This window comes from Gigantopelta aegis, chromosome 6, assembly GCF_016097555.1.
Source record: "Gigantopelta aegis isolate Gae_Host chromosome 6, Gae_host_genome, whole genome shotgun sequence".
NCBI lineage: Eukaryota > Metazoa > Mollusca > Gastropoda > Neomphalida > Peltospiridae > Gigantopelta > Gigantopelta aegis.
The window spans coordinates 67,132,607-67,155,849 of record NC_054704.1 but is presented as its reverse complement, the minus strand read 5'-3'; the positions used below and the strand labels follow the sequence as shown (position 1 = coordinate 67,155,849).

Here is a 23,243-nt window from a genome sequence, read left to right as displayed (position 1 = left end):
TAACTACCATCCTATTTGAATTACTACCTCTTAAAGGTCCATTGTCATTTCGTAAAATAAAGTTGGTCAACTTACATTTTAATTTTTAAAAATACACATATTATATAAATCAAGGTGAATGAAAAGGAGGATAAACAACATTAAAGTAAACAGAAAAAGGTGAAAGAAATAAAGTAAAGGGAAGCAATGGATTATTTTGTGTTTTATAATTCGATTTTAGATCGAAGTAAGTAGTGATGAATGGAACTTAATTAATTTTGAAATGCTTGCTATTAAGAATTAGGAAGGTTTGAATCACCAAATTGTTTTTACCCGTGAACTACATATATAGTAGCCTATCAGGCGTGTGCTTTGGGGGGTCGGAACCCCCCCCCCCCTTCTGCTCAAGGCGAAACAATTTTTTATATCCCCCCTCCCCAGACCCCCTGCCACGGGCTTCGCCAGACACCTTGACCCCCCCAGCAAAATTTCCTGCGCACGCCCCTGCTTATTGTGGACAAAAGCATGAAAATAATTCCCATCGTCTGTAACTAGAGGGGGCAGGACGTAGCCCAGTACAAGGGAGCGTGCCACCCCCTCCTCATATTTTCTGTTACAATCGTTGAAGGTGTGCAAGGTGGAGGGTAGACTGTCAAACGAAGGTTTTAGGTTGTAGTCGGGTAATTCTCGTCAAAAAAATAATGAATAAACAAAATTGTTTGGATTAGGGGAGGGCCCCCCCCCTCCCACCCCCCCCCAAAAAAAAACTTATACAGACCGGAAGTGATAATTTTAATACTGTGCATCAGTTTATGCGAATCATCACAAAAGACCGGTCTACGATCTACGATCTACCTGTCTGCGAAACATGTTTCATTATCAAAAGGTATGCATTGATTCCGATATAAACAATACACTTGTAAAGGATATGTTCTATTTTGATGGATTGTACAATTAGTATAAAGATTTTTGGGTAGCATTTTTTACCCCTGATTATTATTGCATACTCGGAGGTGGATTCAGAACTTGCTTGAGGCAGGGCCATGAGTGCAACAAAATAATAATAAAAAAAAGTATCACTGACCTGGAAAAACCATCCCATTATTAACAAGAATAAGCTACTGTGCATGCTTATTGCAGCCATCTGATGTATTTAAGTGTAACGATCCTGATATTTATTTTTTTCAATCATAGTATTATTGAAGGTCGACAACAGCACTCTTTTGCACCCTTATAACTTGTTTTGGCTTCGTACACAATAAATAAACTTGAGTAATCATGAACTGGCCTCATCGAGAAATGGTTTCTGCACACATGCATGAAATAATGTTTTACCTTGTTTAATTTATTATTGGTAAAGTATGCAACTGTTACACACACACACACACACACACACACACACACACACACACACCCATTTTGGTTAGTAGGTTTAGGGTTAGTTAAGATTTACATGTACTTAGGGTTAGGGTTAAGGTTACTTTTTAGGTTAAAGTGAGCTACGTTCCCTTTTTATACATGTATCAATATAATGGGGAGGGGGGGTAACAGACGGATATCTTTCCGTCTAATGTTGACATTCTTCAGATAACCTGTAATCCAGGCTATATTGTTTTTCAAGAGTGACATGTCTCACATGATGTTACCAAAACTCTTATGCAATGAATCTGCAAAGCAGATGAGACTGACGGTGACAGTAGTGTAAAATTGTTATTTCTTTAAGTTTGTTTAATATTACACATCGTTATTTAATAATAATATAGTGCGTACAGTACAAAATGATGGTCCTGTATGTACATTTCTTTATGTATAAAAACTAGGTTGAAAATTAACATGAAAACCAAGGTTGCCAGTAGCAAAATTCAACTAGCCCTACAATTATCACATTGGAATTTAACTGCACAGATGAACTTAAAACTAGAGTGTTTTCTTGTTGAATAATAACCATTTGCGTTAAAGAAAACCAATGACTTGACGTTTAACTTCATAATGAATAAGGAAGGAAGGAAATGTTTTATTTAACAACGCACTCAACATATTTTATTTTACGGTTGTATGGCGTTGGACATAATGAATAAAGTAAAAATTCATATAAAAACATGTTATTAAGGTTTGAACCCATACCAACTCCAAAAAAAAAAAATTGAAAATGAAATCCAGTATAAATAAATATGTTTCTTTACAAAATAGCATTAAATGAAACATATTAAATCTCATTTTCAATAGAGGTTAAAAGATAATGCAGTAGAAACAGACTAAATGTACAACTGTGCGTGCGTTAGTAAACTAAACTAGTCTGGATGTGGCAGTCCTCTTTGTGGCGATGCAAGAGGGATGGAATAAACTTTGTGGTGATGCAAGAGGGGTGAAATTCCCAGCAAATGATTTCCTCGGGAGTGGCTGTTCCACTTTGTGCAGAGATCATGTATTACGGTTGTGTCTAGCCCGAGTACTCTGACTGTAAGAGAGCTAGACGGACATTTGGACATAAACACGCTCTCATTACAGTCAGAGACCAAGCTATGTATTTGTTTGGCAATTGCTGACAACCAAAAAGTTGTCAAAGATTTCCACTCTAATACCACAACAATCTTATGTTTGATGTTACTTGATTAAAAAAAATTCAGATATTAATCACTAATACACACACTATAGAAAGAAACCCGACAGCACCCACATTCAGCTAAGCTTCGGCAAACTCCGAACAGCAGAATTCTAAGTTCGCCGACCTATATCGTGACATTGCGTCACATGATTGCCCACTCAGCCATTCCGTCTTCCAGGGGCCGTCTCAAAACGACAAGTGCCCGACAATCACAAAAAAAGTTTGTTTTGAATAACGACACCACTAGAGCACATTGATTCATTAATCATTGGCTATTGGATGTCAAATATTTGGTAATTTTATCATAGTGTTAGAGAGGAAATCCGCTACATTTTATCATTAGTAGCAAGTGATCTAGCAAGCACATACCACAGCCTTTGATATACCAGTCGTGGTGCACTGGGTGAAGACTGACAACGCATCAAGTGAGCGCTTTACCACTGGGCTGTGGACAATCACCAAAGCTACAGAGAGTGGTACACACACACTCACACACACACACAGATACTCACACAGAAACAATATTACATTCATGTTTTCTCAAGGTCAAAAAAGTATTTCATCTACAAGTCGTATGCCTGCTTGCATGTGTACCACTCTGGTATATCAAAGGCCGTGGTATATGTGCTATCCTGTCTGTGGGATAGTGCATAGGCTTATAAAGATCACTTGCTACTAATGATAAAATGTAGCGGGTTCCCTCTCTAACACTGTGATAAAATTACCAAATATTTGACATCCAGTAGCCGATGATTAATGAATTAATGTGCTCTAGTGGTGTCGTTACACAAAACAAACTTTTTTTGTGATTGTCGTTTTGAGATGGCCCCTAGAAGATGGAATGGCTGAGTGGGCGATCATGTGACGCAACGTCACGATATAGGTCGGCGAAGTTAGAATTTTGCTGTCCAGAGTTTGCCAAAGCTTAGCTGAATGTGGGTGCTGTCGGGTTTCTTTCTGTAGTGTGTGTATTAGTGATTAATATCTGAATTTTTTTTAATCAAGTAACTCGAAAATGGTCGATGTAAATGTATTTGACGTCAAACATAGGATTGTTGTGGTATTAGAGCGGAAATCTTTGCCAACTTTTTGGTTGTCGGGAATTGCTAAAAAAAAATACATAGCTTGGTCTCTGACTGTAATGAGAGCGTATTTATGTCCAAATGTCCGTCTAGCTCTCTTACAGTCAGAGTACTCGGGCTAGGTTGTGTCATTCAGATTACCTTGGATGTTCCATCAATTGCCTTAAAACTTGTATCACATAAAAAAGAGTTAACCTATGCAGTTTGTTGATAATTTGTAAAGAATATTTGTTTTAATTTACACTACACTTTTACCGCCAATAAAATGTTATTTGAGATGGTATGGGTTTAAAATTTAATAAATTAATATGTTTTTATTTGAATTTTATCTTTATTAATTATGTTGGCGCTGTCAACAGAACATGTTCTGTGTCTTCTGCTGCCAGATCTGTAGTTCACGCCAACATAGATATGGTGTGTTTTGTTACATTCGATTCAGTATCGGTGTTTCTTTTTTAACTAGTACCATACTCGCCAGACACTAAAATCGATGGTCGCCCAACGGACTACCTTTGTAAAATTCTTAGTCACCCGTAGCCAATAAAGATCGCCACAGGCGACCGGGCGACTGCTAATTTTCAACCCTGTTAAAATACTTTGAATGTCTGCTTGTCTTTTCCCCATTTGTGCACTTTGTTTTAGGGAAGGTTTTCTTTCTTAATTCAACAAAAGTATTTTGATGTAGGGGTTCAATCATATGCAGACGTTATAGGGATGCTTAAGCAAGGCTTTTGGGATGGTAGGCATATTCAACGATACATAATGTACATTATTGCTTAATATCAACAAGTATAATCGTATAGTTAATTAACAAAACGGTTAAATGTGACAGCTATTATATATAACGGGCTCAGCCATTTTTTACCATCCCAGTGAATACGCCCTTTGGCAAGCTGGTGGTTACGTAATACCTAACGTGTCACGTCAGGAATTAGTCTTGCAACTGAAGAAACAAAACATACCTGATTTTTGCGGATGCATCACAATGTTCTGTAATAATAGCCATCCCAGTAAGCCAGCAACAATTATATATTATTTTTCAATACAAAATAAACCACCATTGTCACAGTGTTCAAATAACTTTATTATGTTTTGTACATAAATTAACCCATGTACTGAAATAATAATTGGAGTGTTTTCTGGGTTAATTGGTCTTTTCTTTCTGTGGCCTGTACCTGTGGTTTCTGATTGGCAGGTGTATTTAGATGGTCCCCAGTCACTGTGTCTAGACAAACTAAAAAGACATGCCTCTTTTATTAAGATCACATGGTATTGTGTGATAACCGCACGGATACCCCTCAAATCGTAATGGACATTATCAGCCATCCTGCTTTATTACTGTAAGTAATTCTGTAAAACCCTTGATTAAGTAATAAGTAGACTTTCCCATCTAAAATCACAAAACTGACCAATTACGTCGTCCCCCAAAAAAGAAAAGTATCATTTGGGTATCGTGAGTTGTCGTTTTTGCTCGAACATACCCTACCAATAGGCCTAATAATACGCATTTTTTCTTTGGATTTTTTAAAAAGAAAAATACTAGAACTCCATTTCGTTCTATTGATGCAAATTGAAATATATTTTATTAAATAGTTTATTATACTATCAAGTCATTTATGTTGTTTTACAAGTCAGGTTGATGAAAGCTACGAAAGCTGAAAGATAGTGGTAAGAAGGGTGATCTTAAGGTAAAAACCATGGCTCTGGACAGTTTCCAAAACATGTTGGGTTATTTGAAGCGTCCAGAGGATGGTTATTACTTTATGGGTTGCAACGATAGTGACTTGATGAAAGAATTCATTGAGGCAAAAGAGAACATAAGGCTCTTGTTTGAGTTGACCCTACCTTTAAAAACAAGTCATGGGGTAGCCCGGTTCACAATATAACATATCTCGCTGTAATTTCTCTTGAAATCCATATTTCATAAATAGTACAATTTTTTAATTCAAGATTTCAAGTTCATTAATAATGTTCAACGTCATTCAGCAAATAAAAATATAATGTGCTAATCTTTGCAGCAGTTATTTTTCATTTTCATAATAATAATATATTTTCTTGTACATATGGAATTGCAGGAAGGTAAAAAAAAAAATCTGGTATTAACTACTACAAACAGGATGACTACAAACAATTTGTTTATACAGACACTGATATTCTAAACAAGAAAAAAAGTTTTTCACCTATCCCAATCATTACTCCACAACTGGTATATCATTGTTACAAAGACTGATATGTGCTTTCCTGTCTGTGGGAAAGTGCATACCGGTATAAAAGATCCCTTGCTGCTAATATGAATAATATTCATTCTTGACAAAAATAGGGTTGGAAGGTAGGAACTTTTTTTATTTTTTTGTATTTAAATCAAATTAAACTGAAGAACCATAATTAGCCGAGGTGTTCCGAATCTAGGTTTTGGATTGCAAAAAATCAAGAATCGTTTTTTTTTTTTTTTTTTTTTTTTTGCTTGCTTCAAAACATTTTCAGGGTCGCTACATCAAATTAGGGTAGGTCGGGAAACTGGAAATACCTAGTTTGTTTCAGGCCTTAGCATTAAATTCTGAATGATATAGTATGCTGTAATTTAAGGTTCTTAAAACAACTGGGATTTTCGTAGATTTTTAAGATGTAAAGTTGTGAGAATCAAAGTGGAATTGTGTAAAATTTTAAGAAAATAAAGCGTTGTTTATCTGTCAGTTTGCCACAATTGATCGCCAGGTTTATTCTTTGCTTGTATATAATTCTATCCTCTCAGTATCAGGGATGATTCAGCATGGGATTGTTTTATTTTTGTGTTTGCTTAGATGCTACTGACTACAGTATGATGGTATTATAATTTCAGGTTCGATATCAGTATTTTTGGAGTGATTTACCTTGGTATCTGTACAGTATTCGGTATTGATAAAATACTGATATTGAGCAGTATTAATAAAATACCGATATCGAGCAGTATTGATAAAATACTGATATCGAGCGGTATTGATAAAATACCGATATCGAGCGGTATTTTTAATTTTGGTATACGCTGCATGAAATGCATGCCCGAGTTAAATCTCACCCGCTAATTTCATGTAAATAAAATATAATTCGGCCCTCATCTTTCTCTTCTTTTCAGCTGTTTTGTGTTCGTCAGATATATTGTTAGTGCTAAATAGCGGATAACATTTTTCAATACCGAAATTTCTGGATTTTGAAATTTGCTCAGTACGGTAAATCGGTATTGACATGATACCAATACCAAGCAGGATATATACGGTATACCGCCCAGCTCTAAGTTTAGTACTGGTATATTACTATGGGTGACGCCTGTTGGCCAATTAGTAATTAACAATATTCTGTTGTCTGGTAACATCCATTTATTTTCTTTGTCCTTCATATATTTTAATTACCCTGTTCTTTTCTTCCAGGCTTAATAATTAATGCTACCGACTACAGTATGATGAAATTTAGAGGTAAGTTGTCATAAAAACTTTTTCAGTATGTAGTTTCAAATGGTTATTATTATTATTGTAAGCATTTAATACAGGCCAAGAATTTGTTTTCTACTTTCACATTCATTGTAGATGTTTTTTATAATTGACATTTTTGATAAATGAAACTTATGATTACTGTTTAAAGGGACACACCCTAGTTACGGCTAGTTGTTAACCATTACGGCGTTGTTTTTCGCTATTAAATCCATTTTTTCACAAATAAAATTGCATTTTACTTACCGTTTATTATTTAGAATATACATTTCCATTCACCTGAAGTGTTTTTTGGTAATCCTGGTAATCCTGGTGTTTGTAATACCACAAAATGCATTTTTCGTATTTCTGAAAAACGGACGCACGTTTGAGAAAAAAACGTTGAGCAGACACGGTCTAATCTATTTTTAGACAGGATTATTTCCATTTCAATGTCACAGACATTGGTATACCACGTGACCGTTATCATTTTGGTTCGGTTTATTTTCTCGTGCACGGTTCGCGCAATCAACATCCGATTTGTTACAAACCCTTAAAACCAATAATTTTGCTAAGTCCTACGATATCTGGAGAGGGGATACAACCAGGACAGAACAGTTGGAACATGTCCAGGAGAGGTGAAAAGAACGCACCCCAAGTCTGTGAAATTTTTCGTGACGTAGGCATTGTTGTGCTTCGAGCGACATCTACCAGTGACATCAGAATACTAACTTTCAAAATTATTTCAAGCAATTGGGACATATAAAACCTGCTTTTTCACTCCATTTGATAAAAAAAACGTGATCTAAGTGTGTTACAGGTTTGTAGATTAACCAAATTATAATTTATTTTCGCTGGATGGAACTAGGGTGTGCGGCTTTAATATATTTGAAAAAGATAAATAAAGTAATTTGTTTACATGATAAAGAAATACTTATTAAGCCATTTGATAATTAGTAATGTACATGCCTCTGAAAATTGCGAGAACGACCATTTCATTCGCACCTTGCTTGCACAGATTTAATTTTACTTAACCTGTTTTTGTACATGCAGAATTTGGAGCACCTTTTACTTGGATATAATAGGTTACACATAAACAAAAATCAATACATCCATGTGTAATTATTGTTTACTATATAACATTCTGTTACACATAAAGCCGGGAATTGACCACAAAAATAAAATAGGGACACTAGTTGAGGTGTGATGGATTGTAGAATTTATTGTTCTCAATGGGTTCAGGGTTTTTCCTATTCCAACCAGTAACCCCCTCCCCATGACTGGTACATCAAATGCTGTGGTAACCATATGTACAGCCACTAATCTAGCCAATGGGAAAGTTTGGCTAATGGAAAAATGTTGTGGGTATTTTCTGAGACTACCACGACTGATATATCAAAGACCATGGAATATGCTATCCTGTCTGTGGGATAGTGCATATAAAAGAACCTTTGCTACTATCGGAAAACTAGCAGGTTTTCTCTCTAAGACGTACCAAATTACCAAATGATTGACAACCAATAGCCGATGATTAATTAATCAATGTGCTCTAGTGGTGTCATTAGAGGCGGGAGGTAGCCCTGTGGTAAAGCGCTCACTCGATGCGCAGTCGGTCTGGGATCGATTCCCATCACTGGGCCCATTGGGCTATTTCTTGTTCCAGCCAGTGCACGACTAAGGCCGTGGTATGTACTATCCTGTCTATGGGATGGTGCATATAAAAGAACCCTTGCTGCTAATCAAAAAGAGTAGCCCATGAAGTGGTGGCAGCATGTTTCCTCTCTCTATATCTGTGTGGTCCATAACCATATGTCTGATGCCATATAACCGTAAATAAAATGTGTTGGGTGCATTGTTAAATAAAACATATAAAAAAAATAAAAATGACCTTTTACATTTATATTATTTCTCTCTTTGTTTTCAGTATTGCTTGCCGTTGCTGGCATCCTGGGACTTCTTGTTTTATACTGGGTGCCTTACTTATCTCTCGTCATCGTCGGCATCATGGGATTCATCCTTGTGGATATTCAGCGGAGACGCGTTCTGAAGGACCAGTCATTTGTCGCAGCATCTAGGCATTATGTGGCGCAGAACATACCGATATGGCTGAGCTACTTCATGGTGGGACGGTTGGAGAGGAAGACCAAAAATATCGCTCAGGTTCAGAAAGACGTCTTGCTCAATCAGATTCGATTTAACGAAAACACGGAGTACGGAAAACAGTACAAGTTCTGTGACATCAAGTCGGTGGAAGATTTCATAAAGGCGCACCCTCTGACCCGATACAGCCATTACGAGACATACATTGAGCGCATGATGAAGGGGGAGGTGAACATTCTCACTGCTGAACAGCCCGTAGTGTTCTCCGTCACGTCGGGCACCTCAGGGAAAAGTAACATATTACCAATGCTTAAGAGACAAAGTTTTTTGTTCTTGACTGACGGTATAGCCATTGTCAGTCAGAAGATGGCCAAAGAATTTGGATTCGCTAAACAGCTTCTTAAGAGCTTTAAAATATTTTACAATCCGAAATGGAGAGAATGTGAAGCTGGCATTCCAATTGGTCCGAATTCATCATCCCCTTCTAACTCGAAGGCCATTCTGCACCTGTATTCATCGCCGAAAGTAGCCTATGAGATTATGAGTGAACCCGATGCTTTGTACATTCATCTACTGTTCAGTCTCAAAAACAGACATCTTGGTATGATGGAAGCCAATTTCTCGTCCTTGGTCTTCAATGCATTTCGAACAATGGAGCACAACTGGACAGACCTCTTGCATGACATTGAAACTGGAACACTGAGTTTGTCTCTGAATATTGATGATAACATAAGACAGGGGCTGCAGAAAGTTTTAACACCTGATCCAGCAAGAGCTGAAGAACTAAAGTCAGCAATGCTGGGAGGGATTGTGGGATTGGGATCAAGAATTTGGCCATGTTGTGTTTGTGCTATTGGGGCTGACACAGGCACATTCCAGTTGTATGGTATGATGGTCACTAATACTGTTAACCTACAAAATTCTTTTGAATACTATATCGGTTTTGGGTTTTTTCAGTGGAAGTAATTTAGAATTATGGACATGTTCAGGTATTTAACATTACCTGATATTATTAACCACAGATCTGGTGGGGGTATTTAACATTACCTGATATTATTAATCACAGAACTGGTGTGGGTATTTAACATTACCTGATATTATTAATCACAGAACTGGTGTGGGTATTTAACATTATTTGATATTATTAATCGTAGAACTGGTGCAGGTATTTAACATTACCTGATATTATTAATCACAGAACTGATGTGGGTATTTAACATTATTTGATATTATTAATCACAGAACTGGTGCAGGTATTTAACATTACCTGATATTATAAATCACAAAACTGGTGCAGGTATTTAACATTACCTAATATTGACTACAGAGCTTGTGTGAGTATTTAACATTACCTGATATTATTAACTATGGAGCTGGTGTGGGTGTTTAACATTGCCTGATATTATTAACTGCAGAACTGGTGCAGGTATTTAACATTACCTGATATTATTAACTACGGAGCTGGTGTGGATATTTAACATTACCTGATATTATTAACTGCAGAACTGGTGCGGGTATTTAACATTACCTGATATTATTAACTACGGAGTTGGTGTGGATATTTAACATTACCTGATATTAATAACCACAGAGCTGGTCAGGGTATTTAACATTAACTGATATTATTAACCACAGATCTGATGTGAGTATTTAACATTACCTGATATTAATAACCACAGATCTGGTGAGGGTATTTATCATTACCTGATATTAATAACCACAGATCTGGTGAGAGTATTTAACATTACCTGATATTAATAACCACAGATCTGGTGAGGGTATTTATCATTACCTGATATTATTAACTACAGATCTGATGTGGGTATTTAACATTTCTACTATTTCTTAGACAATTTAGATAATATGAAGTGGAAGAACTGTTGTCATTGTTACATGATTGTAATACAAGTATCCATATGTACGAAAATTAATGCTGGACTTTTCAATTATATATTTGTAGGAGAAAAGCTGAGGGAAACATACTTGCATGGCATTCCTTTGTATTCCCCACTGTATGCAGCTACAGAAGGTTTGCTGGGCGTCAACATCTGGCCTCGACTACCGAGTCAGTACCTGCTAGTACCATCTGCCCAGTTCTTTGAGTTCATTCCGATAGAGATTACAGACCAGCCACAGCCAGACACACTGCTCATGCATCAGGTACTATCAGGGGGAGGAGGGGGGAGGGCTGGCTCTGGATGATCAGAACATTTCATCAAATTATCTACTAAACTTCACAAATTTCAGAAATCCAGTTATTTTGTAAAAAAAAAAAAACATTTCAGTTATTACATAAAATTGTTTCACCAAATTAAAATGAAAATGCCAATTGTTTTTAATATTCACAACTGGCAAACTTGGTAAGTGCCAGAGCTAGCCCTGGGTGGGGGGGTATTTTTTAAAGTGGCACGATGTAGCTCACTTGCCTGAGATGGGAGTCAGTTGCAGCATCAATCAATCTTGATGGACTTGATTTTCCCATCCTGTCCCAACTAGTGCCCCTAACTTGTACATCAAAGGCTGTGGAAAATACATATAAAAGATTCCTTGCTGTGTTTTTGGTAGGTGTAGCCTATGTGGCCAGGCAGCAGTGGATTTTCTATCTCTTGACCAAGTGAGAAAATAGCAATACATCTGAAACCAAATAGCCAGTTTAAAATGTGCTGGTCAAGTCCAACCAGTGCCAGTCATTGTGGACAAAGCCCTGTGTGTTTCAGTTTATTTTACTATAGAATTGTAAGTGTCCGGTCTTAGGCATTTTGTGTATTAATGTTTTGCTATATATATATTTTTTGTGATCTCTAGTAATTTAATTTTTTGTTTGTTTTTCAGTTGAAAGAAGGGGAAGTGTATGAGATGGTTCTGACCAATTTGTCTTGTTTGTATCGATACCGTTTTGGAGATGTCATCAAAGTTGCCGGGTTTCACAACCAGTGTCCCATTATCAAGTTCATGTACAGGTTTGTGAAATATATTTCATAATATTTGGAATTTATTACGCAAATTTTAATTTTTTTTAATTTTCTTAACATGTTTTGGTAATTTGTAGTCTTAATAGATACCGGTAGTAAATAACTAAAATAAGCTTATTGATGGATGAATTAATGTCCTTTGGATTAATTAATGTTTTGTTTAAATTTCATTTTGAATTGATGTATCATTCATTTTCTAAACTGAAGATAGCTGACTTGCACAGTTGATCTTGACTTCTTTGTTATTTGTGCAGTATTTGTCCATCATTTTATCATGAAATGTTTACTTGTTTGATCCTACTCATTACCAAATCAGTAGCATACACGTATGTAGTTATGAGAAGTTTATATAAAATCCTCATTAATAGTTTGTTTTTGTTTATACTCTATCCTGACCTCTGACCATGTGCATTTTCCACCTTTTCCACCTTACGGTCCAAACATTCAACAGCCGAAAGAAAGAAATGTTTTATTTAACGACGCACTCAACACATTATTTTACGGTTATATGGCATCAGACATATGGTTAAGGACCACACAGATTTTGAGAGGAAACCCGCTGTCGCTACTACATGGGCTACTCTTCCGATTAGCAGCAAGGGATCTTTTATTTGCGCTTCCGACAGGCAGGATAGCACAAACCATAGCCTTTGCTGAACCAGTTATGGATCACTGGTCAGTGCAAGTGGTTTACACCTACCCATTGAGCCTTGCGGAGCACTCACTCAGGGTTTGGAGTCGGTATCTGGATTAAAAATCCCATGCCTCGACTGGGATCCGAACCCAGTACCTACCAGCCTATAGACCGATGGCCTACCACAACGCCCACCGAGGCCGACAGCCGAATGGCTACTAAATCTTCCGATGTACACCTTCCTAGTTCCAGTCACATGACCTCAACTTCTTCTTTTTCCTTCACTCTCAACTTTCATACGTTCTTGTGTTTGCTCTTCAGGTTTTTTTTTTCGAAAAAATATATTTGACTAAGATAAAGCTTCTTTTATGTGATAGGCTTAAATTAATTGCATTATTTTTAGACAGTCAGTTTGAGCTGAGAAGATACCTGAAGCTACTTTCTACTCAGATTGTAATATTTTTTCAGACAGGCTTAAATTGTTTTTATTACTTTTCAGACAGGGTCAGTTTCTAAGTGTTCGGGGTGAGAAGACATCTGAAGCTACTTTCTACACCGCTCTTACAAGCACAGTCCCCAAGTGGCCAGGGAGAAAGCTTATTGACTACAGCTGCACAGAATGCATATATGCCGAGGATGCTGGGATGAAATCAGGTTCTTGTTGTTTAGAAAGTAGTAATTCCTTTTGGTAACACTGATGTTAATATCTCAGGTTTAAAAGTTAACTACTTACCACTAGTCCTATTCCACAATCTATCCAAGGAGAGAAGCAGAAGGTGAATGTTTTTTCCATTTAGCCCCTCAGCCTCCAAACACCCACCCATCCCCCCAGTTTGAACCAAACATGGATTGTATAGAATGAATTGTTCAATGTTTAATGACACCCAAGTACAAAAATAAAGTTCAGCTATTAGATGTCAAACAGAGGTAAGCACTGGATTGTATAGAGATAAAATTGCAGCCGAACCACTTGACATAAAACAATAATTGTGGTACCTTACACAACTCCCTCGTGGTAAAATCTGAAACCACACTTAGGCCCAAAACACACCGGGTCTGGGTCTGGGTCTGACAAGTGTGTAAAAGACGTCATGTCTGGTATATATTGACTTCTGGGTCTGTAACTGTTAATTGTTTTCAATATATACTGATGGAAATAAATAAAGGATCACACAGATAGCAACAAGAAATAATGACTGTATCAAAAATCAATTCATGTTGTCAGAAGTTGACTGGGAACATATAGGCAGCACATTCAACACTACAGACATTCAATCCCGTATTACAACTTAGTATGAAATACAGACATTACTATGCTAGTAGTGAATTACATTTGGTCTACAATTCGATGTGTTCCCTTATTTCTTTCCATCAGTATATATTAATACGTTCATATCTTTAGATAAATTTACTTCTGTAAACATCAACAATAAGTATGGGAAATCCACATTGATTAATATATACCTTTCCTGTTTGTTATTAAGAAAAATAAATGGAAATGTTTTATTTAAAATCAACATTAAATAGACGAGTACAGTTCGAACATTGTGTGGCTGCCAATCTGGCAGTGTAAAAATATAGCGCATGTTTTATAACATCTTTTGCCAGATCTGTAGTTGACGTCATCACATTCAATTCAATGCATTTTATTTTGAACTGGAACCATACTCCCCAGACCCAGACCTAGTGTGTTTTTTGGCCTTAATTGCAGAATACACCTAAGCATGTAACAATGTTGCTAATCAGTTATGGGTAAAGTCAAGGTCATGGAAAACATTTTTCTCAAGTTGTATTTTAATAAAGAAAAATTAAAGTTTGTTTCATTTAACGACATCACTAGAGCACATGGATTTATTAATCATCGGCTATTGGATGTCAAACATTTGGTAATTTTGTCATATTATCTTAGAGAGGAAACCCCCACATTTTGTACAGACAAATCTTGAAAAAACATTACAATGACACAGATTCCACATACTAGATGATAACCAAATACCCTATATCAACTTCGCTGAGAATGCATAGGGCAAAAAGCATATAATTTAGTGCTGGCTGCCATTTTGCCTTTTTATGGAATATTTTTCAAGAGGGGTGAAATGATGTGACATAATCTAACAATGTCATAACATGCGTTATGGTATAAAAGCAATCGTGATGATGGCATTAATTATGTCGCATACTTCTGAAGCTTCCACCCCTGTTGAAGTGTATTCCATAAAAAAAATGTAAAACGGTAGACGGCGAAAAACTGCATGCTTTTTGTCCTAGGAGATCTTAGTTGTTTTATGGTTTATAATCTAGTATGTGGAATTTGTGTCATTGTAATGGTATTTTCACAATTTCTGTCTGGACAAAATGTGAGTAAAAATCTATCGATAACTAAAGGTTGGAGAATAATTGATCATAGTTGTTAACAATGTGGTTCGGATTTCATTAGCAAGGAATGTTTTATTTGCACCATCCCACAGACAGGATAGCACATACTACGAACTTTGATATACCAGTCATGGGGTACTAGATATGAGAAATAGCCAAAAGGGCCCACCACAGAGTGTTTTACCACTGGGCTACATCCTACCTTCCTTATGAGTAAAGCGATGGTCATGGGAAAACATTTGTCTAAAGTTGAATTTTGACATGTTTTAGTTGTTCTATGAGATTGTATGTCACCGAAAATATAGAAATTTATCTAGTCATGATACATCACCAATGTACCGGTATATACAGTGAAACCCCTCTAAACCGGACACCCATGGGACCAAGACAAATGTCTGGTTGTAAGAGGGATCCGGTTTAGAGAGGTTAAGTTCTGTTTTGGTTTTTAAAAAGGGACTGTAAAAAAATCCGGTTTCTAATGAATTCCGGTTTATAGAGGGTCCAGTCTTGGGAGGTTTCACTGTAGTGATTGCAGGATATAATTGATTGTCTTTCTTCTTTTTCAGGTTGTGGTAGTCCGGCTCCCTGTTACTATGTATTCCTAGAATTAGAGTTAGATAATGAAAGTGGTGACACCAGTTTGTCTCTTTCAGATAAAGAAAAAGATATGGTAAGAACTGACAGAGAAGTGCAAGAGTGTGTGTGTGTGTGTGTGTGTGTGTGTGTGTGTGTGTGTGTGTGTGTGTGTGTGTGTGTGTGTGTGTGTGAAAATGAGAGAGAGTTGGGTGGGTGGGAGAGGGAGGGGGACGGATGGACAGAGAGAGAGAATATGTTTGTTTATTTCTATCATAAACATACACATTCATTCATTTTAACTTATTTTTGTGCTTATATCCAATTAAGGTTCAAGCATGCTGTCCTGGGCACACAACTCTGCTATCTTGGCTTTTACAAGGCAAACTCAATAGAGAATTTACACATAGAATTTTGTAAGAATATTCTAAATGTTAAAAGTTCCACTACTACTAATATGTTATATTTTGAATTAGGTAGATATCCCCCTTTGTATACTCGTAAGTACCGTATGATAAAATATTGGTTTAAATTATTGAACACAAAGAATTGTATCTTGTACTCTGCATATGTGGAACTTAGATCAAAATGTGATACAGGTAATAACTGGGCAAGACAAATAAGGCAAATACTGTGTTCATTAGGTTTATATGAACTGTGGTGTAAACTATAATTTTCATTTGTTATTAATAAAACTGAGAATTATGGACCAGTGTAAGCAAGATCTTAATGGGCCCCTGGACATGTTTAGTAAAAGAGCTTATTTTACAAAATTACCTGATGAAACCTATTCCAAGTCTATATAAAAAATGTATTACAAAGATAAGATTATCATCACATAGTTTAGCTATTGAAGTTGGACGCCATCATAACATAAGTAGATCTAAACGATTGTGTGTCTTGTGTAAAATAGGTGAAATTGAGGACGAGTTTCATATGATATTATGTTGTCCCTTTTTCAGTGATTATAGAATTTTATATATCAAGAAATATTATAGAATCCATCCATCTATGTTTAAATTGATAGAATTACTATCAACTAACAATGTAAATGATTTATGTAAATTAGGGAAATATCTGTCCAAAATGTTTAAAAGACGAGAATCGATAGTTAAATAGTCAAAATGTTTAAAAGACTAGAATCGATAGTTAAATAGTCTATATACAGAGTTCTATAGAAAAGCATTTATATTCTCCGCGTCCTTTTCATGCCAAGACCTTCCATTGTGTCATTGTTGTATATGTATTTGTATGTATAACTGATGAACTGTAAATGTTCACGGTTAATAAAATGAATTGAATTGAAAAAATTGCTCAAATACAGGGCATTACCCCATGTCAGACCGATATCAAAAGAATAGAATGGCGACATCTAATCCGTTGTTAATTGATGAACAAAAAAGATATCTTGTATCGGCAGCTGTCAGGCATTATCCAAACGTAATAGGCCAAGCCGAGTCATTGCATGTGCGGTTACCATTAAAGTAAATTGTTTTCCTGGTTGCCGATAACCATATGTAAGCGAAGTGTTAAATTAGAAAACAATAGGTAAATAAAACAAACACTGAAATTCAAAGCATAACTGGGGTTTACTTGATTGAGATTAACCTGTTGTCGCGATTGGTGATTTCCAAGTTCTTAGCCTAAAACATAATTATGTGCGAGATTAACTACCACGTGACGTGTCCAACCAGTCAAAACACGCATGTCATTAGACTTATTTCCTGTGCCAGAAACTTGAAAGGGAAAAGTAAACAATGCATGCTGTAACTGTGATGATGTTGAGATGGCACGTTACTGCAGTTTGCAGACCTAGTTCAAGTGGATTATTATTATATACTGATGGTGTTGTTGATATTATTCTATGACAAACGTCACAATCAAATTTATTAAACGAAATTTCAGCAGAGAGAAAAAGAAAGAAAAAAAAACCCACACGATCAAGCGATAAGGAGAGGGGTTGGGAAACCACTAGCCCGCGTTTCTCACTAGCCCGAACTTAAAAACCACTAGCCACGGATGTCGGGCTAGCAGATTTGTCGAACTCTGTCTTACACCTACCCATTGAGTCATTAAAACTTGCTGTGTGTGGGAGCCGGTCCCGGGCTGTGAACACTGTACCTACCAGCCTTATGTCCGATGGCTTAATCATGACGCCACCAAGGCTGGTAAACATACACAAGCATTCTCAGGGCAACTGCCCTCACACTAGGTACCGCCCTGTTGGCAAATGTTATTTTCTGAGTATGACTGCAGCTGAATACTCAGAATAGCAGACACTGTTCTCTATGTTTTAAGTTTGTTTGTACAGCTGAACAGTAGATTGCAAAATGTGTTTTATGTTTATGCTTCACAATTTGTAGTTGACTAGTAGACTGTTGTAAGTGTTAAGTTTATGTATTGCCTTGTTTCAACAGTTTATGAGAATAGGTAATTATCAAAGCTAAAGTTAAAGTTTGTTTTGCTTAACGACACCACTAGAGCACATTGATTTATTTATTATTGGATGTCCAAACTTTGGTAATTTTATAATATTATCATAGAGAGGAAACCCGCTACATATTTCTCCATTTGCAGCAAGGGATTTTTTATATGCACCATCCCAATGACAGGATAGCATATACCAGCCATGGTGCACTGGCTGGAACAAGAAATAGCCCAGTGGGCCGACCGATGGGGATCAATCCAAGACCAACCATGTATCTGGCTTCCCACAGACAGGATAGAACATACCACAGACTTTGATATATACACGGGTGGGATATAGCCCAGTGGTAAAGCATTCGCTGGATGCACGGTTTAGGATCGATCCCTGTCGGTGGACCCATTGGGGCTATTTCTTGTTCTAGCCAGTGGACCATGACTGGTATATCAAAGTCTGTGGGATGGTGCATATAAAAGATCCTTTGCTACTAATGAAAAATGTGGCGGGTTTCCTCTCTAAGATTATATGTCAAAATTACCAAATGTTTGACATCCAATATCTGATAATTAATAAATCAGTGTGCTCTAGTGGTGTCGTTAAACAAAACACACTTTTGATATATACAGGTTAAAATCATTGCTGCAGTTGAACAGCAGATTACTTTGTGTTTTAAACTTGTTCATTACTCTGTTGCAGCTTGATGACACGCTGTGTTCACAGTCGTATGTGTACTCATCGTTCAGAAAGAAAGGCAGCATTAGTGGCATGAAGGTGTACATCCTGAAACCCGGCTCATTCCAGGCCCTGAGACGGCACATGATCGAGAGCACCTCGGCGTCGCCCAACCAGTACAAGGTGCCGAGAGTCCTCAAGAAAAAAGAACACATCAAATTCCTCATGGATCTGATCACCTAACTCATCTCTTCGAAGTGCAGTTGCTAGATCTATACAAGACATTTTGTTGTATTGAGAAGAAGAAAAAAAGTGTCTTAATATCCAAACTATTGTTTGGTGCATCAAAAATGTGTGGTTTCTCTTTTGTTCCAATATCTCTTGAACAAGTTAAGATTATACTAATGGGCCTGCGCTTATAAAACTTGGCAGTCCGGACACAAGACTTAGTGCAGTCTACAGATTTTAAGTACATGCTGTTTGTATAGGCAAGACTGTTTTCAGTCTCGAGTCTAGACTTTAAGGTTTAATATTAAGTACATGGCCTGGTCAACTTAATCACCTATTTTCACTAAAATTGCTTGTATGCTAATATAAAATATTAGTGTGTATTGTATTTTTTTGTGGTTTAATATTATTGACTTGAAGGTTTGCCTCCTATTTAAGGTATTTTCTTTTATACAGAGAGTTTATAGGGTAAACTGATCACGAGTCGGACAACCTTGGTGTTTTACATCACAGTTAGTTTATTGTGTTTGGTGCATTAAATGATCACTATGTACCATAGCTGGTATTCCATAGATCTATTTTTGTTTTGAGTTGGGACGTAGCCCAGTGGTAAAGCGATCGCTTGATACATGGTAGGTTTGGGATCAATCCCTGCTATTTTTCATACCAGCCAGTGCACCATGACTGGTATATCAAAGGCCATGGTATGTCCTGTCTGTGGGATGGTACATTATAAAAGATCCTTTGCTATTGATGAAAAAATGTATCAAGTTTCATCTCTAAGACAATGTCAGAATTGTTGAATGTTTGACATCGAATAGCCGAAAAGAGTAGCCCATGAAGTGGCAACAGCGGATTTCCTCTCTCAATATATGTGTGGTCCTTAACCATATATCTGACGCCATATAACCGTAAATAAAATGTGTTGAGTGCGTCATTAAATAAAACATTTCTTTCTTTCGAATAGCCGATGATTAATAAATCAATGTGCTCTATTTGTGTCGTTAAACAAAACAAACTTCTCTTCTTTTTTCTTCTTAATTATAAATAAGCACTGTATTAGCCAAATATGGTGCAAAATATGACAATTTAAAAATTCAACAATGACTCCGACACATTTGTTTTTAAGTCTGACAATGTGGCCTGTTTTCACAGATCTTGTTCTCCTTTAGAGTGAAAAATAACCATTTCAGTAAAATTGGAATTCATTTAGTAGGTAGCATGTAAGTATAGTGTTTTCCCTAGCTTGTTTGAGCATGGTGCAGCATCATGCCTCAATAGTCTAGCGCCATCTTGCCTTAATCAGCACCTTACTGTGCCCTGAGATTAAACTAGCTTTTTTCAATGATTAATTCTAAAATTGTCTTTATAAAACATGGAAAATGTATTATTAATTAATAAAGTATCCTTGTTATATATTTTGCCATTCATTTATTAAAAGCAAGCACATTAATTACATTTATTTTTATTTCAATTAATTTTTTTGTCTTTAATCGGAAAAATAAAGTGCCCTGAAAATGGTTAAAATGGCCCAAAAGTGTTCTGTCTACCATGCCTTGCTAAATTACTAGGGAAAACGCCGAAGTACAAACAAAAATATTTCAATTGATAATAAAACCCAACTGCATAATGGTTAAAGACAGTGGGTCTTTATTTTCCTTATAGTTCCCATTATATTCCTTGCTAGGAATAATACTTTATATTGATTCAGATAATGACTATGATAAACACACAAATTTGAACTATCTGACTAAAAATTGGTGACATGGTTAGTTTCAAATAAAATTAAATGATCTACATCTATACAAATATCTTCAAAATAAATGTTTGTCCAAAATACTTATTAGTTGTGTTTCTTTTAGAGGGCGGGACATAGCTCGGTGGTACAGCGCTCGCTCGATGCACGGTCGGTCTGGGGTCGATCCCCGTCAGTGGGCCCATTGGGCTATTTCTCGTAACAGCCAGTGCACCACGACTGGTATATCAAAGGCCATGGTATGTGTTATCCTGTCTGTGGGATGGTGCATATAAAAGATCCCTTGCTGCTAATCGGAAAGAGTAGCCCATGAAGTGGCGATAGCGGGTTTCCTCTCTCAATATCTGTGTGGTCCTTAACCATATGTCTGACGCCATATAACCGTAATTAAAATGTGTTGGAGTGCGTCGTTAAATAAAACATTTCTTTCTTTTTTCCTTTTAGAATACTGAACTAATTTCATGATTATCATCAGAGAAAGAGACACAAAACTGCTGTGGTTGCTCTCTTCTAGTGTTAAAAAACTAAACAAGTGTAATCACATAAAAAGTCCAAACGAATTACAAATTGTAGATGTTCTATAGCTAAACTTTATAGGTTATTTATTCTTTGTATATAAAACCATAGAAATACAACTTCAAAGTTGTCAGACTCACAATCATGTTCAACTCAAGATCAGTTTACCCTACCCGTCGTATCTGTATCATTGTCCATTTGTTTTGTTTTCAAATTATCTATCTGTTTCTGTTTTACACAGATTAAAGGTACAGTAGAATCATATCAGCTCAAACACTGCTGACAAAAATGTGTTTGGTCCATGTTCATGGCATGTGTTTGAACAACCCTGGGTGTTTCGATGACTGGATGCAATAAAAGTATGGATAAACATTGGTGAGACACCGCTGATACATTTAATAATTAAAACAACATTTTATCAGGGGTTTTTAATGTGTTCAGTAAAATTGAAAATATTCAGCAGTTGTGTTCCAATGATTGCAATGATTGAAAATTGATTGGTTGAGTTGTAGCGATATGTTGATCGATTATGAAATACATAATTGATTTCCATGAAAATTATTATTTCTACAGTATCGATTATGAAAATGTTTTGAAATCATCTGTGGGTTTTTTAATTTGCATAACAATAGGTGCTTATTTCTAACCATTCTGATCTTTTCGAATATATGTTCTAACCAACTGTATAACTGAAAACGGATTGGTTGGTACAGACCACTTACAACAGTTGATAAATGTTGAAATTGCAATAGTTTCAGTTAATTACGAAAATAACTGCAGGAAGATCTAAAAGGCTTGATTTGTTTTTGTCAAGCATTGGTGGGTGTTGAACTTGGCAAACAAAATCGTACTGTATGTTACTAAATACAAAATTGTCATGTGGTGCTCATTTATTTTTATACAGAAGTTTGTTAGTGTTTTAATGTAGCTATATTTTGTTATAGTGTTTTATACTTTCCATTCATATTGTAATAATGATGAATTGCAACATTATCAGGTCTGTACTTAAAATTCATTAGTAGTGTATTCATTAAGTCATGAAATTTGAAATTTATGACATTTTTCTGGCCAGGCAAGTCATGAAATCTGAAGTTGGGTCATGGAAAATGATAACTGGTTAAAAAAAGAAAGAAATATTAAAATAACATGAGTACAGATTAGCAATTTGTGCTTGAAGCTCTATATTATTACATTATAATAATTGCAAAAAAATCTTTGAAAATACACATGAACTGTGCAAAGAATACTTGAAAAATATAGTTCTAAAGTTGCCTTCTGTATCTTATTGCCAAACTGCTTTTTATTGCCAACTGTTTGGGAAAGTATTTGTTCATTAATGTGTCAACAGTTATCATTACAAATAGAAAGTTTGGAGTTTTTTTGCTTATAAAAATGACAATGAGAATTAGCAGTTTACAATCTTGATAGCAGAAATTCACATTTTTATCAAAACTGTCTTAATTTTAACTGTGTGTCCATTTGTATTTTGAATTAGTAAAACATAGGACAGAATGACGTCAGCTCTAGAAGACCATTGAACTGTCAGTACAGACTAGTGAATGTAATACGATTCTGGTTTTATTTTAAATCGTTACATTAATTTTGAGTAAAATTGTGACTTACCGGGTATTGGTTGTTAGCTTTCTCTTCCATTTTGTACTGGAGATATTACTTATTTTGACCTATTGTATAGATCATTTCAGATATCGGACATAGTTGTTTTGCAATTCTTTAAATTTTTGTTCCATTATTACCATTTTCAGCCATGTAATTGCTTGGACCACAGTAACAGTAAGTTTTCTATAGCATTTTTGAACTCATACTGGTGGTAAAAAGTTATACCGACATTTGTAGTTTCTGTATTATTGTTCAACTAAATCTT

General features: G+C 36.0%; 1 protein-coding gene across 1 annotated transcript; it reads left to right on the top strand.

The window, feature by feature from the left end:
• The first annotated feature begins 760 nt into the window (after nt 1-760).
• LOC121375447 (GH3 domain-containing protein-like) lies at nt 761-19,785 on the top strand. The gene is made up of 8 exons (XM_041502911.1): nt 761-865; nt 7,071-7,115; nt 9,034-10,095; nt 11,170-11,369; nt 12,042-12,169; nt 13,315-13,469; nt 15,758-15,861; nt 18,886-19,785. Exons 2-8 carry the CDS (start codon nt 7,100-7,102, stop codon nt 19,102-19,104), a joined length of 1,884 nt encoding a protein of 627 aa, XP_041358845.1. The 5' UTR covers nt 761-865; nt 7,071-7,099; the 3' UTR covers nt 19,105-19,785.
• Nucleotides 19,786-23,243: the final 3,458 nt, after the last annotated feature.